Source organism: Ipomoea triloba, chromosome 15, assembly GCF_003576645.1.
Source record: "Ipomoea triloba cultivar NCNSP0323 chromosome 15, ASM357664v1".
Classification (NCBI taxonomy): domain Eukaryota; kingdom Viridiplantae; phylum Streptophyta; class Magnoliopsida; order Solanales; family Convolvulaceae; genus Ipomoea; species Ipomoea triloba.
In genome coordinates this window covers 7125439-7140687 of record NC_044930.1, presented here as the reverse complement: position 1 = coordinate 7140687, position 15249 = coordinate 7125439, and the positions used below count along the sequence as shown (strand labels likewise).

The 15249-nt window shown below is 36.3% G+C and overlaps 3 protein-coding genes across 3 annotated transcripts; 1 reads left to right on the top strand and 2 right to left on the bottom strand.

Moving 5' to 3' along the window:
• Window positions 1-472: 472 nt before the first annotated feature.
• On the bottom strand, window positions 473-3019 carry LOC116006360 (glutathione S-transferase F10-like). Its single transcript, XM_031246698.1, has 3 exons — window positions 2740-3019; window positions 2594-2642; window positions 473-1184 (listed from the first exon to the last, which is right to left on the bottom strand). The coding sequence occupies exons 1-3, from the start codon at window positions 2890-2892 to the stop codon at window positions 712-714; spliced, it is 675 nt and encodes a 224-aa protein (XP_031102558.1). The 5' UTR covers window positions 2893-3019; the 3' UTR covers window positions 473-711.
• A 1322-nt stretch (window positions 3020-4341) lies between these two features.
• LOC116006060 lies at window positions 4342-7280 on the top strand. The gene is made up of 7 exons (XM_031246320.1): window positions 4342-4578; window positions 4948-5017; window positions 5123-5282; window positions 5660-5741; window positions 5978-6194; window positions 6348-6412; window positions 6666-7280. The coding sequence occupies exons 1-7, from the start codon at window positions 4453-4455 to the stop codon at window positions 6918-6920; spliced, it is 975 nt and encodes a 324-aa protein (XP_031102180.1). The 5' UTR covers window positions 4342-4452; the 3' UTR covers window positions 6921-7280.
• A 444-nt stretch (window positions 7281-7724) lies between these two features.
• On the bottom strand, window positions 7725-11820 carry LOC116006683 (mechanosensitive ion channel protein 6-like). The gene is made up of 5 exons (XM_031247152.1): window positions 9755-11820; window positions 9199-9322; window positions 8771-9064; window positions 8468-8670; window positions 7725-8343 (listed from the first exon to the last, which is right to left on the bottom strand). Exons 1-5 carry the CDS (start codon window positions 11494-11496, stop codon window positions 8055-8057), a joined length of 2652 nt encoding a protein of 883 aa, XP_031103012.1. The 5' UTR covers window positions 11497-11820; the 3' UTR covers window positions 7725-8054.
• Window positions 11821-15249: the final 3429 nt, after the last annotated feature.

The window sequence follows — 15249 nt, the reverse complement described above, 5'->3', positions numbered from 1 at the left end:
TCTCGTTATTCTCTCTTCTTCTCCAAGAAGGAAGCCATGGCTTCCTTTCCCCTTCTCCCTGTATTCATCCATACACACTCCATACACTACATCATACACAATCAAACACACGTGGTGTAAATCCGTACCCCCGTTTACATTTACACCATCACTACTATTCAGGAATTAAGTTGCCTGTGTCTTCACATTTCTTGGGATGTCATGTAGTACAATGGAATTAATTAATTTAAATTTCTCATATGGAATCTATTTTCTTACATTATACGGAGTAATAGATTTTTTGAACATTTGAGCTAATGTAGTACTCATAATTTGGGTGGAACCTTTCTTTCTGGAAGGATTGTCATCTCATCAGATTTAACATGGTAGAATCTGATTTAGCCACAGAAGTAGAGAATAATTACCCACTACAAAACCAACTTTTGCTCTATTACTGAGCACAAAGCTGTAAAAGTGAAGTGAAATCTAGAGATTAAACATAAGAAAGAGAGTTGTACAAAGTTAAACCAATGCTTTTCAAGGTGAGAAGTGAATCCTTATCTCAAATCCTGGCAAAATATGTGCATGGATGACAATGCATCTACCAGTCTCTTTGAGCATTCTAATATTATTCAACAATCAAAGTAGTCAATAGATAAAGTCTCCAACCTCAAAAAAAAAAAAAAAAAAAACACTGAGACATGGCAATGCAGCCTATTTTCCTCATAAAACTCAGGAGCTCTGTGGAGGAGGTGGTAGACTCTGCATTTCAACCACCTTCTTCCACGACTCTCGGCTTGAAATCTCGCTCCACCACCGTCCCACATTCTCCCTCGAAGTGAAGAGGTCACCTTTATCAGTCACACTCACCAAATACTGAATGTTAGGTAGGTGAGAGAGATCAGCGAGCGTGAACTCATCACCCGCCAAGTACTGGCTCTCTCCGAGCCTCGTCTCATACACATCAAGCACTTTGGCAAGCTTCTCTTCGTTCTGCTTGATCAGCTTCTCATCCTGCTTGATATTCATTCGCGGTGCAAAAGCCAACTGAAATACAAGAGCCGAGCTTGGTGGATTGAAGGTTTGCGACTCTGCTTCTATCCACTGCTCTATTGATGCCTTCACCAATGGGTTTGTACCATACAGTCCCTTGCATCCTTGGTTTGCATATTTATCACATATGTATCGCGATATAGCTCTGGATTCTGGTTTTACAAGACAAAAAGTGAAAATCCAAATCAATGCTACTAAGCTAGTATATAGTAGTATGCAAGTTTTGAGTAGGCTTGTACATTACACCAAGGTGGAATTGCATCTGATGATATCCAGATCAATCCAAAGCTCCACCAACACACTACCAAAATGTCCAAATGTACATAGACTTAATCTAAGGAGCCCTCAAGGAAGAATTATTCCTACTTTTGCAGTTTTGCCCATGACTATTATATCACTCCTACATTTGGTCTATTTTTACCACATTTGGTGCACAACTATCATTTTCTTCACCACATCTAATCCTTCTCACTAAATCTCCTATAGAAAACAATCATAACATGTCACGTTTCGGCAAATTACACCATGGACCAAGGTCCACCTTGCATTGTGAACCATGGTCCAAAATGACATTTAGATTAAGTATTTGCCATTAACATATTAACTGCAAGTACACAAAATGTTAATTGTAATAGACACATTATTTATTAATTGAAAGCACATAATATGTTAACTGCAAGGATTTGAATGTTGTTTTGGACAAGAGTCCGCAATGCTAGGTGAACCCTGGTCCGTACTATAACAATTGTCACATTTCCAGTTCAAAACCATGGCGGATTGAACATCTGGATACCTTTGGAGAGAAAATGCATGGTTTTGAATTGAAAATGTGATGCATTCCACCAGTCTTTTTTTTTTTTTTTTTTTTTTTTATCAATGATTTGGTAAAAATAATAGGAGTTAATTCCATTTTTGGTCATGGATTTATAGGTGACAATCCACTTTTAGTCCTTCTCATTTGGTCATGGAGAGAAACTGTTTTGTTGATAAAGACCAAAAACAGTAATGCCACAATAATACTAGGACCAAAATTGATGTTCTAATAAAAAATGACTTAAAGTGGATTGTCACCTATAAATCCAGGACAAAAAATAGAATTAACTCAAAATAATAGTGTTATAGATTAAATGTAGAAGTGATTTTTTTTTTTTTTTGAATATTACTAACTCTATTACAATGCAGTATTTGTTCATAATTACTTTCTCAACCGATTGAAGCACAAGAGTTAGTATCCCACCACCTCCCGTATAAAGGGAAGGGTTTGATGCCACTGGATCACAAGGTCCTTGGCCATAGTTGTGGGACTAAAATTGGAAATAATTACCCAAAGGAAAAGCATTTCAAGGAATGCTAATGGGCAAAGACTCAAATTCTCTAAACACCTTAGGTTTTTCAATCTCAGCCAAAATGAGACCAAAACTTCATGCTTCCTTACTATCCATACACATATACATATATATTGCCACTGTGAAATCTGCCAGGATCTTAAACCTAGTGACATTTGATGCAGAAATCTACGCAGGAACATAAACAATTTATTATTGGGATTTAAAATGATTACCGAAGAGAGTGATTTGATCATCTTGAAATGCTGGTACTTGGCCAAACGGCTGCTTGCATTGCAACGATAAGAGTGAGAGCAGAAATGCAGAATACAAATGGCGATGGAATTGGAAGAAATAAGTAGATAATGGTGAGAATTGTGACCTGGATCTTTAAGTAGTCGGGGCTCTTGTGTTCACCTTTGGCCATGTTGACAGAGACGAGTTGAAACTGGACATCTTTCTCAAGGAGACAAGCTAGAACCCTTGAGACCGCGGTGGAGAGAGGCGGACCGTACACTTTCACAGGGGTCGCCATTGAAGAAATGCTTCCGCTCAATGCTTACAGTGCTACTCTTCTACCTGCCCTTGTTTTTCACATGCATCACCTTTCAACATTTCTACCAGTGTTATATTTCTACACCTTATCCGTTTAGCTAGTGGGCTGTTCACTGCTCTTACACCTATCTCCAACCTAAGACACCTTAATCTTATAAAAAAAAACCGCTGGGGTTCTTGACAAGTCGTTATACCGTGGACCGTGGTCACAAAACGACATCGTTTCAGTAAGTGGGAGACGGCTCCGTAATTGATTCTATAGTTCATCTCAAAAGACATTGCCTTACATTTGTTTCTATATTTTCAAATGAAACTGTAGTTATATCGAAATGTAGTTGTAGTTGTGTTGAAATGTAACTGCAGTGTATATGAACTAATACTAAATAACAGTTTCACATTTGTGTTTTATATTATCGAATGAAACTGTAGTTATATCGAAATGTAACTGTAGTTGTGTTGAAATGTAACTGCAGTGTATATGAACTGATACTGAATAACAGTTTCACATTTGTGTTTTTATATTATCGAATGAAACTGTAGTTATATTGAAATGTAATTGCAGTTGTGTTGAAATGTAACTGCAGTGTATATGAACTGAAAGTGAATGGCGCGGAACGGAGGCCGTTTCATCTGTATGTTTTCATTAATCAAAACGACGTCGTTTTGATGCGCGGTCCACGATATAATTTGCGGTTCTTGACTATTGCAATTTACTTGTAAAATTCTTTTTCTTTAAATTCTTTTGTTCGATTTAGTCCCCTAACTACGAAAAACTTACCTAAAAGAGTCATCTGTTACATTTTACGTTAACTCTCCATCCAAGTCCGGGGTATTCTCGTTCTTTCATTGCGTTGGCGCTAAATCAGTTAGGTTAAGGTTGAAAGAAGTCAAATCCCGAAATCCATAGGAGGTCATCTTCATCTTTCTTTGCAACCCTAGCAAAAACCGATTTCGTCTAGTAGGTAGTGAGCTACTAGAGAGGAGTATTGGATGATTAATTTGAAAAGTAAAAAAATAAGAGGAGTATTGGATGGATAATTTGAAAACTCAAACATTCTCAAAAAATTTTGGCAAAGAGAAGTACTGAATGGTTAATTGGAGTATTGAACGGATAATTTGAGAACTCAAAACGTTCTCAAAATCTTTTGGCGGCGATGAGTATTAGATGGTTAATTAGAGTATTGGATGAACAATTTGAGAATTCAAACATTCTCGAAAATTTTGAACGGAGAGGGTACTGGATGGATAATTTGAAAACTCAAACCTTCTCAACATTTTAAAAATTAGAATAACGTATTTTATAAATTAAAATAATGTACTTTATGTATTAAAATAATATATTTTATAATTTAAAATAATAGACTTTTATGTGTTTTTTGACGGGGTTCACACAGCTATAATGATTGAATAGCCGAATGACCCCTTATTGGGTTCTACTTTTGGCCTCGTGTTTATTAGTTAGGTGGTTACCGGTATCCGAATCTGAAAAAACCATAGCTCCAAGCCTCCAAGCTAACTGCAACTGTAGAAGCATACCCAGATGAACATGATACGCAGCTGCAGTTTATCATCCCCGTCGCTTCATCAATCCTCAAATCCAAACCAGCTTTTCCAGTTCCAGACCTTGAATGGCCTTAAACAACTTGCTGAAACTCGACGATTCAAGGTACACTGTCCTCTACGCGCTTCTTTTCAGTTTCGCTGTTATTTGATTCTTCATATCTGCCAAAATTATGAGTTTTCAACTCCTAATCTGTACAAATTCACTGTTGATTGCGCTTATAAAAGTATGCCGCGGAAGCAAATATTTTTGATTGGTCCGTTATCCACATGGAAAACAGACTCCTATAATGCTGAGAATTAGGGTGGGAATTCTAGAGATAGAATTGTTTAGGTTTCACCAGGGACTATCTATGAAGTATGGTGATATTATAAGAAATGAGATCTTCTAGTAGACGTTATACACATTAATTCCTGAGTTGTGTTTATTTTCTTCATTTGGTGAAAGTTTGTATGAAAACAATTGTCTTTCTAGGCATGGTTTTTGGATCAATTTGGAGTTCTTCATGATGGAAAACAACCCTACCCTGGTGCCATTTCAACATGTATGTTTTAGCTTTCACATTTTCGTAAGGTAGATTTGTTAATTCAACGCTTTTTCAGTTGTCTTGTTTTGTTATTCGCTAAGATTATTATCCATCCATGAGCAGTGGAAAATCTGGCAAAAGATGGTGCAAAAATGGTGGTTATCAGTAATTCTTCAAGGAGGGCATCAGTGACCCTGGAAAAGTTAAAGAGTCTTGGATTTGATCCATCTCTCTTTGCGGGTGCAATCACAAGTGGAGAATTGACCTACCAGAACCTGCAGAGGTTTTACTAATTTTAATTGGAGTTAATTGACTAGTATAAATTGCATCATATTTAGACCAATATTTTGTTCCCAATCTCTTGTTTAATGCAGGGTTTGCATTTTCTTATGATGAAATCAAAATTATCATTTCAAATTGTGAGATGGATGTGCCTCACTCAGTTTCTAGAACTCTATGATTGTTTATGATGAGAATTATTTAGTCATGCCTACAAAGGTTTTAAGTAATGAGATACCTCTTTTGTGATAATTAAACATTTGATTTTTCAACTTATTTATTCCATCATATGACTCAATATCAACAATTGACAACTTTTCTCATATTTATACATTTATGTAAGCAACTGAATGGTTTCTTCATGACATTTATTGTGCATAGGAGAGACGATCCATGGTTCGCCGCACTTGGGAGGTCCTGCATTCACTTTACTTGGAATGATAGGGGGGCTATATCTCTTGAGGTATGCTAAATTTGTAAGTTTCATTGAAGCCTTAAATCCAACCTGTGACTTTTATCAGCAAATGTGAGCAGGTTTATTATAATCTAATGAGCGAAGATAAAATTCAAACAAAGTTTATTATCAATCTCGAATACATGACATGCATCTCCATTCCTAAATTATGACATTATGCAATGTTGTAAACTGCACTTACTAGGTTCCGATTACTAAACATGTCGGAAGCATTTTTCCTTCAGGGCCTGGGGTTACAAGTTGTGGAAGATGTTTTAGAAGCTGATTTTATTTTAGCTCATGGCACTGAGGCCATAGGGCTTCGTTCTGGAGCTGCACTTCCAATGAAGCTTGAGGATCTTGAGAAAATATTAAAGCAGTGTGCTGATAGAAAAATTCCGATGGTGGTGGCAAATCCTGATTTTGTGACTGTTGAGGCCAGGGCACTGCGTGTTATGCCCGGTAACCATGCTACTTTTAGAAGGTTTTAATTTTATGTGTCCATACCAGTCTGATAGATTTGTAGCATCTTATATATGAACTCTATTTATCAGTGTATTTGTAATCTACTCTGTCTAACCATCACTTAATTCTTTTTTTCTTCCATATTTTCAGGAACATTAGCAGCTAAATATGAAAAGCTCGGTGGGGAAGTAAAATGGATGGGCAAGCCTGATAAGGTGATTACATTAATGGAAGTTCTCCACCTTTGCTTGTTTTTGCATTTCTATTTCTTACTTGCATGCTTGCAAGTAGCAACCATTAGAGCACCCTGAATTATGGGTTATTTTTCAATAATTCTGCAGCTATTTCACTAAAGCGCCAAGGATGTGCTAGATAAGTAAATGAACTTATGTATATATTTGACATGCCATTGTCATATCTAATTCGCCCCAGCATCTTGGTTTGATCTTGTGATATTTATCATACCAGATTATATACGACTCAGCTATGGCGATGACTAATGAAGATGCCTCTAACTGTATTGCTGTTGGAGACTCACTGCACCATGATATCAAAGGTGCAAATGCAGCTGGAATTGCTTCAGCCTTTATTACCTGCGGGATCCATGCGACTGAACTTGGACTTGGCAAATTTGGAGAAGTTGCAGATGATACTTCTGTCCATGCTCTTGCATCGAGACATGATGCATTTCCAACGTACGTTATCCCTTCTTTTACCTGGTAATTATTGTATTGCTCTGAATTGCAAACTTAACACGTTTCAAAAACCATAAAGTTCATCTATCAGTATCAACATTTTGTAGCTCTCTGTGTCTCTCTCTACCTCGCTGCACACCCGCATTTCCTTTCTTCTCAGTGTAGTTGGAGGTCAAATGTGCCAACTACCTTAAGAATTTATCACTAGCAAAATCAGCAATCTATTGTTTTCTGCATTCAGTGGTGTTTCTACAGTTATTCCCAGTGTAAAGAGAGGAGAGAAAACTGTATCATGACAATCAATCTAAACGCTCATGGCTTCTGTTCAGAGTGCAATTTTATTACACATGGTAGTTGGTTTAAATATCAACCCTTGGTTCAAGTAGCCTATAGGCCTTGCAATCATGTTCAGAGTGCAATTTTATTACATGGTAGTTGGTTTAAAATATCAACCCTTGGTTCAAGTAGCCTATAGGCCTTGCAATCATTATTCTATGGACCATGGTCCATAACTGTGTAGATCATGAATAAAATGTATATTTTTAATATATTAAAAGTGCATTATTTAAAAAAAATGTACATTTTTTTCTGAAAAAAAGGTACATTATTTCAAGAAAAAAGGTAAATTATTTTTATATTATTTGAATACGGGAAATACATTATTTTGTATACTATCAAATAATGTACATTCAGTACATAAATAATGTACCTTTTATACTGATTCAAAAATTTGCCTAAACCTTGTTTGATAAATAATTTATTGCATTTAGCACTTTAGCTTTTAGCTGTTTAATCTAGAGGTGAGGTGTAAACGAACTGAACTAATTCCAAATAGTCAAAACTCAAAGTTTGGCTCAATTCAAAAAATTGAAACTTGAGCTCTGCTCGAGCTCAACCAAGCTCGAACTCGACTCAGAGTTCAAACTATTCGAGCTCTGTTCGCATACACACTAAACTAGTAAAATTGCTGTTAATAGTGTAGTGAAATTACTGTGTAAAAGATGATTGACTGAACACAGGATGGCATGAATGGTAAACGACAACATTAAACAGCACCAACTCTACAAGGATACAAACAATAACTAATAATACATATACAATCAGTCACTGCAATTTCCTCCATGATTGGATTGGTAAGTCAAAAGTCGAGTAGAGATGATGTTCATGTGGAGCAAGCAGTCCAGTTAGAGGGAAGTCTGGTGGAAGTGAGGTGAGGCAAGTTTCGAACATTCACGTCCAGAGGCAACATGCGATACTCTATATCGAGCTCCCTAAATATTCTTATCATCTCTTCCACCAGTTGAGCTCTCCTCATCCACCTCTCCCCCATGTCCTGGAAGTTCATCGTGTGCGATAGCCAAATCGACCATTTTATCCGGTTCAAGTCCTCTATGTCTCTCATCACTATCATCGGAGCCGGATACCAATGTTCACTTTTGTTCTCAATGTACCTATGCGAATAAAAGAGACAGACTCAAATCCTTTTTCATGACGAGGCGACGAGCATTATCATATGGTAAATAATAGCGAAAGCATGTTATGATGAATGAAAAGGATATAATAGGAAAGGGATACCTTGTTATTCTCTCTTTCATTGTCGCAATCTTTTCCATGGGAGTTGAGATGTGAATGGCAAAATCGATTGCATCTCCCATGTCTGGACTTCGGTAGTAATTGCTTATAGGTTTTGTCGACAAGACGCTATTTGGATATGTGATTTTTTGATTGTCGAATCTCAGGAAAACCGTAGTCAGTATATTCATCTCTTCGACTATCATCTAAAACGCCAATTAAAGAAATTGTGTAAATTTCAATTCATATGCGAGAAAAGCCGGGGAAAAAAGGGGGGAATATGTCATTTGTAACCAAAATTGTTACCTGAACTCCATCGATCTCAACACGGTCACCAACATCATACGGATGCATTACAAACAAGAAGATAATCGCCTCGAACGTCGTCTTAGCAGTGTTTCCAAACATGAACACCACTAGCAGGACCTGAGAGCTTATAAAGACGAAAAAATGGGTAGTTGCAACTCGAAGTATTAGAAGCCAGATGACCACTATGAGTATAGCTACAAGAACATTCAACATCTGATGCAGTTTGTTTACTGCAGTTTTAGTGTCATTCAGAGACAAAGCGAGAGCTCTCCGTTCTCTAAATGCATTGACCTGCAATACGCAAGAACGAAATATATATTCAAAATAGCATAGAATGCACGATTTTCTTTAAATACAACAATTCCGTAAAGGGCAGTAAGCAAGGGAAACGAGTTCATAATATGACGAGGGAAAGAACACAATACCACCCAATTTTTGAGAGCCCGCTTGCTAATTCCTTTGGCCTCGGTTCCTCCTTCAAAAAGACGCATGGCTTTTGATGCTTCATCCTCTCTCATAAAGCGCATCAAATCCTCTATATAAATGAACCTAAACAATTCAAATACAACTTTATACTACGAAAAAAGAAAAACTTTTAAGAACGGGAGAAAGAGACCCGACAAAACTTTGAAGTATGTTGACCTCTTGGGATGAATCGTGGTCTAATTTAGTAAAATCAGAACTTATTTACATATGCAGCAGTTAAAGGCATTTTTGGAAAACCGGCCTCTCCACATTACATAGCTTACCATTTTCATTCAATGGATTGCCTCACCAAATCCAATCTCTCGAACCTACTTCCATACTAGAAATATATAATCCGCTAACGTGATATAAATTCTGATGACAAGCAATCATACTAAAGGGTATCCATTCAAAATTACGGCAAAACTTAGAGAAATGTTAAAAACGTCAAACTTTGCTAGTAAAGAGATTGGCAAGCTATTGTATGCAACCGAGATGAACTATATAAATGCTTACTTGGAGCCAGACTTAGCAACATTGATGAATATCTTTTTCGCTGCAATTTTTGCTTGTTTCTCACTCGTGATTTGAACTGCAGACTCATCTTCACCCGTAGACTCTTGAAGCTGCTCGTCCAAAGTTGACAGCACGCCCTTTCGAACAATATTCATCAGCCTCTTCATATTCCAAGCCGATATGTTCTTTTGATTGAGCCTATGCAAATGGTCAATACTAATCCCTCCTTCCTCGTCCTTTTCCCTTTCCCTCTTAGACATGACCCTAGAAAAAGCGGGAGTGGAACTCCTCGCAGTAGCAGAAGTCGGACTCTTTCGGGGAGTTCCAATAAGCCTTCCACTCTTCGGAAACACGGTTGCCTTTAGGTCGGGAGGCAATGTAGCCCCGGCACTCTGAAGCTTTTGCACTTCGGCCATCATCTTCTCCTCCTCTTCTTGCTCTTGCTGAATCTCAATCAAGGGAGGGCCCGATAGAGTCTCGATCACGTATTGGTTGAACAACGACTCCTGAATCCGATCGAAAAACGCTGTAACGTGGAACGACATCGCGAGCACCTTAACGAGCAATGTCTTTAGGAGCCATATAAACGTTCCTACTAAGAGACACACCCAAATCCGAGTCACATAAGGCAATACTTTCCCATCCGTCGCCCTCTCGACCCTCTTGTCGAATATACACTGCCAAGCAATCAAAACTAAGCTCAACCAGATACAATTCTGCACCGAATTTCTCAGCCCATACACAAAGTATAAAACCCGTTTTCGCAATAGAAAATTTCTCTCAATGAAGAACACAACTAGCCTTATCCCCCACCCAGACACCATTCTCCCACAAATTAGCACCAAAACCATTAACTCCCATTTCCACAATTCAAGCTCAAAAACAGCCTTTCTCCTCAATAAACCAATTGTGAGAGTACAAATCAAGAGAGCAATTATCAAAACCAAACTCAATAACTGCAGAATTGAAAGTGGGCTAAACTTAATCTTCTTATACTCATTTGGGAAATCCTCATCCAAGAAAGGGTCATCTTCATCAATTTCACTCCCTTTACCTAAAATCCCTGATTTCATTGTTATCTTCTGAGACCTTTGATCATTATGGTCCTCTCGGGGGTCCAATAGCCTCGACTTCATCCTCGTCGATAAAACGCCGGACTTTCGCCGGAACGACGAGGTGGAGCTGCACACCACCACCTCCTCCGCCGCCGCCGCATTATTGCCGCTTACGTTGGACCGGCGGCGAACCGGCTCGTTCAAATTCTCATTAAACGATACCCTAACTTCCTTGGGCGAAATCTGACCCAAGTTGGGACTCTCCGCCACCCTCGACAACGGCGATTCAGTTATAAAGTCGAAACCGCCTTTATTACTGGTTTTAGCTTTCGCCGGAGCATCGTTGGAGAAATCGTAGCTGGAATCTCTCCAAACCTTGTTCACTATATCCTGTGCATTATTCGCGCCGCTTTTCCCGGAAGACGATAATGAAAGCTCGGTTTCTTTACCCGCCGCCGCCGCATTGAAGTCGGTGGAATCTCCGGCGGCCGGCGAGGGAGAAGGAGAAGGAGAAGACCGGGAGAGCGGCGGCGACGGCGAGGAAGACGAGAGCGGCGGAGCCATAGCCATAGCCGCAATGGGATCTTCCTGGGCTTCGATCTGGTTCAACAGAACTCTTCGCTCGTCTTCCTGTCTGGGAGGGTGATCCGGAGAAAGAGCTTTGAAGGATCTTCTCAGCTTTTCCATTAAAGTAGTAGTCCAGAAATGAAGATTTTGCAAATAAAAATTAAAACTTTAATGGAGTAAATAGAAATGAATATTTTAATTGAGAGTAAGCAAAAGTGATGAGGTGTGGGGATTGGAATGCGGCGAAGGCGAAGAAACGATCGATGGGGTTTGGTAAGCACGTAGTGAGTGTTCAGACTGGGGATTTAATTTGAGTGCTTTGAAAGCGGAGGAGACAGAGATATGATACCTTCTTTTGCGTGGGCTAAGCGATGACCTTCCTTATAAGCTTTGATTCCCAAAACTTCTTGTGATTCAGGCAATACTGGAAGATTGTAAGCCCGACATGGGTCATCAAAGTTTGACACGCCAGTACGCTATTATGAACGAATGTTTTTAAAGTAACCTGGCATTGTTTTTAAGAAACAAGTTATTTATTTATTTATTATTATTATTATTATTTTAATAATACCGGCCAGCAATTGACCTTCTTGAATTGAATCAATCAATTATAGACAATTTATATTGATTTACTCTTTGGTGGTCCTTTGCCAATTAAGGTCACAAAACAGAATTTATCAAAATGCATACTCTCAATTTCTCGAATAGTCAATATTGAAAAAATGGTTAGCACCCTGATTTTTTATTTTTTATTTTTTTAAAATTTTTTTTATTTAAGAGTTACCGAAGGTGGAGTCACGGAAGACGACTTGTTCTAGCAATAGCGATGACGATTTGTTCCAGCAACAGGCAGAGCCACGAAGGACAGGCGAGGCGTCGTCACGGCAGCGACTGGAGGTGGAGGCGAGGCGGTGACTGGGTGAACTAGCGGAGGCGGAGGCAGCGATGGAGTGAAGTTTGACGGTCTTGGGTGATTTTGCAAAATGTGATTGCGATTTTTTTTTATTAGGATTATCCATTCAAAACGACGTCGTTTTGAGCTAATAACCCTTTAAAAATGGCCGCACAATAATTATTCGGCCGGATATGCGGTAAAGAAAATTTACTCGATCACTATTTTATATTGGGTAAATTTCCTCTTAATAGCAAGATATTTTAAAATTATAGGTAATTTAAAAATTTAACAATATATTTTTAATTGTAACAAAAATGAAATAAAATTTTTAAAAATCTCAAATGTTATAAAAAAAAAAAAAAGAGTAAAATATTTTTATATTTACATTACAGAAAGTTATATTATATGATTTAAGCTAAACCTCTCTTAAAATGGTGTTGTCATTGGCTAATTAAAATTAGGGGTGTCTTTTAATCTTTATAAAATTTTGCTTTTTAAATGTTATAATTGGAAAAACTAATAATTTTGGTTCAGGTGATATAGTTGTTCCAAATTTTCTAGTTTGGATGTGACCATTTCTTATTTTCTTTTGTGAGGTGACTAATGATTATTTTGATCTTCGAATTAATTAGGATTATTTATTTCCTTTATTTATTTTTAAGTGGGTGAAAGTAAGATTTTTGTGATATTCTGAACCTCATCATTGCCATGTCACCCGTCAAAGAATAGAAATCAAGACATTCATACAGGGGTGTTTTTTTTTACTAAAGTTTATGAATTTATTTTACCTTTTTTCATAAATTTTAAAAATAAAAATAAAAATAACATTATTATTATGTCATATTTATATTTAATTGCATTTTCAATCAATTTATTAAGAGGTTTAGCTAAATTTTTGTTATAGCTAGATAGCTCAATGCCTCAATTATACGGAGTTTACCTGAATTAGATGATTTATTTGATCCTTTTTTCCTAACCAAACACCTAGCACCCGAAAAATATGTACGAGAATGTTGAGTGTTAGTTTTCCTAGCTTTATTGATTATAAATGATCATATAGAAAATTTTTAAGTACATATTATAATATAATTATAAGATACTTTAACAGTGTGTTTGGTTCGTGGAATAGGTCGGGAATGGAATACCATTCCCGGGAATAGACATATTCCACTGTTTGGTTCGTCATTCTATTCTTAGGAATGAGCTATTCCCTTTGTAGGGGGAATAATCATTCCCTTAATATTAGCTATTCCCAAGTATTTGAGAATAGCTTTTATAATATAATACCGGGAATGCCTTTTTGTATTATATTATAATTCTTAATATTATTATTATTATTATTATTATAGAAACACATATTTATATTAAAGAATTATTAATTAAAGGCAACTCGGATATAAACAAACATACATGTGTGTATGCATAATAATAATAATAATAATAATAATAATTATTATTATTATTATTATTATAATAATAATAATTATTATTATTATTGTTGTTGTTGTTGTTGTTGTTGTTGTTGTTGTTGTTGTTGTTGTTGTTGTTGTTGTTGTTGTTGTTGTTGTTGTTGTTGTTGTTGTTGTTGTTTTGTATAAAGGTATTTATGTCTTTAAAACCTATTTCATTTATATTACTTTAACTAATCAAACATTGAAATACAATTCCTAAAGTCTATTCTTTCCGCGAACCAAACAATAGAATACAATTCTTGTCATATTCCTTACCTATTCCATTCCCCGTGAAATAGTATTCCTCTATTCCTTTTAAATTTTTTCCGTGAACCAAACGTGGTGTAAATGTTTTTCTAACAAAATAGAATACTAGTATCTTCTATTCTTCTATGTAATCTAATTGTCATATATATTGTTAGCATTTATCTTGTATATGCGTAGGATGAGGATATGGTGAGAAAATGGGAATGAGGGATATGCCTATGCATATTCTCAGTCTCGTTGCGTACATACATTGATTGAATAAGAATAGGAAAGCAAGATTTCTTTATCGGAGTAGGAATCTAATCTTGCTATCCTCAAAATTTAGCTCTAATATTCTAGTATGTGATATGCAACTTACAGTAAAAATGAATTGTTTCAAAATATAATAAATTTATTAAAAATGAGTACATTAAAAATAAATAGGTATGTTAATAATTATTTTACGATATGAATGAGGACCAACAGTATATTAATGGATATGGCACATCAAGCATTAGATTCGGCGGACTCATAACTCATAAGGCAAATGTCCTTTTCGAAGTAGTCAAATAGCCTAACCCACTGAATCAAAATAGTGGTACTATTCTTCCGGCAATAATGATCAAATCTTAATATAAATTAATAAATTTTATAGTAAATCAAAATGTATTAATTCATCTAAATTATTAATATGAGTAAAATTTACAACACATGAAATGATGAGCCGCAGTCAGCTCATTTGTGGGCTTTGCCAGTACGCCTTTATTCTCCAAATTGAAGTATTGTGACCATGTAGCGGGTCCGCAGAATCCAGGTCATACACGTGTCCAAAACTTATAGCAGTGGAGTTGGTCGGTGCGACTTGCCAGGATACCATATCGCTTCACCAATCACCAATGCCTTTTCAGATAAAAACACACTTTTTTTTTTTTTTTTTGGTATTTTTAATATTAGTCTTTGAATTGTTAAAGTTGTGACATAATTAGTTGTTGAGTTGACAAAAATGTTAATTTTGACTGATAAATAGTATAAAGATTAATTTTGTAAATTTAAAATATTATTTCTTCTAATACAATCACATTTGTAATTTAGAGAGTATAATGGGGGAATATGTAAAAAGAATGCTAAAAATTTATAAACATACCTTAAAAAAACTATTATTTTGAGTACTTAATGATCAAATATTTCTACATCTAACTAATTTTTTCATAACTATGACAACTCAACATTAAAATATATTGACACATGTAATGTAATTAGTGTATCAAATAAACTATTAAT

Bases quoted from the DNA above. Each gene is read 5' to 3' on its own strand.
- LOC116006060 (XM_031246320.1), top strand. From the start codon at position 4,453: ATGAACATGATACGCAGCTGCAGTTTATCATCCCCGTCGCTTCATCAA. The intron at 5,742-5,977 runs GTATGCTAAATT...TTTTTCCTTCAG, and splicing joins GGGGGGCTATATCTCTTGAG to GGCCTGGGGTTACAAGTTGT. The intron at 6,413-6,665 runs GTGATTACATTA...TTATCATACCAG, and splicing joins GGATGGGCAAGCCTGATAAG to ATTATATACGACTCAGCTAT.
- LOC116006360 (XM_031246698.1), bottom strand. From the start codon at position 2,892: ATGGCGACCCCTGTGAAAGTGTACGGTCCGCCTCTCTCCACCGCGGTC. The intron at 2,643-2,739 runs GTCACAATTCTC...CAATGCAAGCAG, and splicing joins CCGACTACTTAAAGATCCAG to CCGTTTGGCCAAGTACCAGC. The intron at 1,185-2,593 runs GTAATCATTTTA...TTGTAAAACCAG, and splicing joins TGATCAAATCACTCTCTTCG to AATCCAGAGCTATATCGCGA.
- LOC116006683 (XM_031247152.1), bottom strand. From the start codon at position 11,496: ATGGAAAAGCTGAGAAGATCCTTCAAAGCTCTTTCTCCGGATCACCCT. The intron at 8,671-8,770 runs GTAACAATTTTG...TTGGCGTTTTAG, and splicing joins TTGAGATCGATGGAGTTCAG to ATGATAGTCGAAGAGATGAA. The intron at 8,344-8,467 runs GTATCCCTTTCC...TTATTCGCATAG, and splicing joins ATGAAAGAGAGAATAACAAG to GTACATTGAGAACAAAAGTG.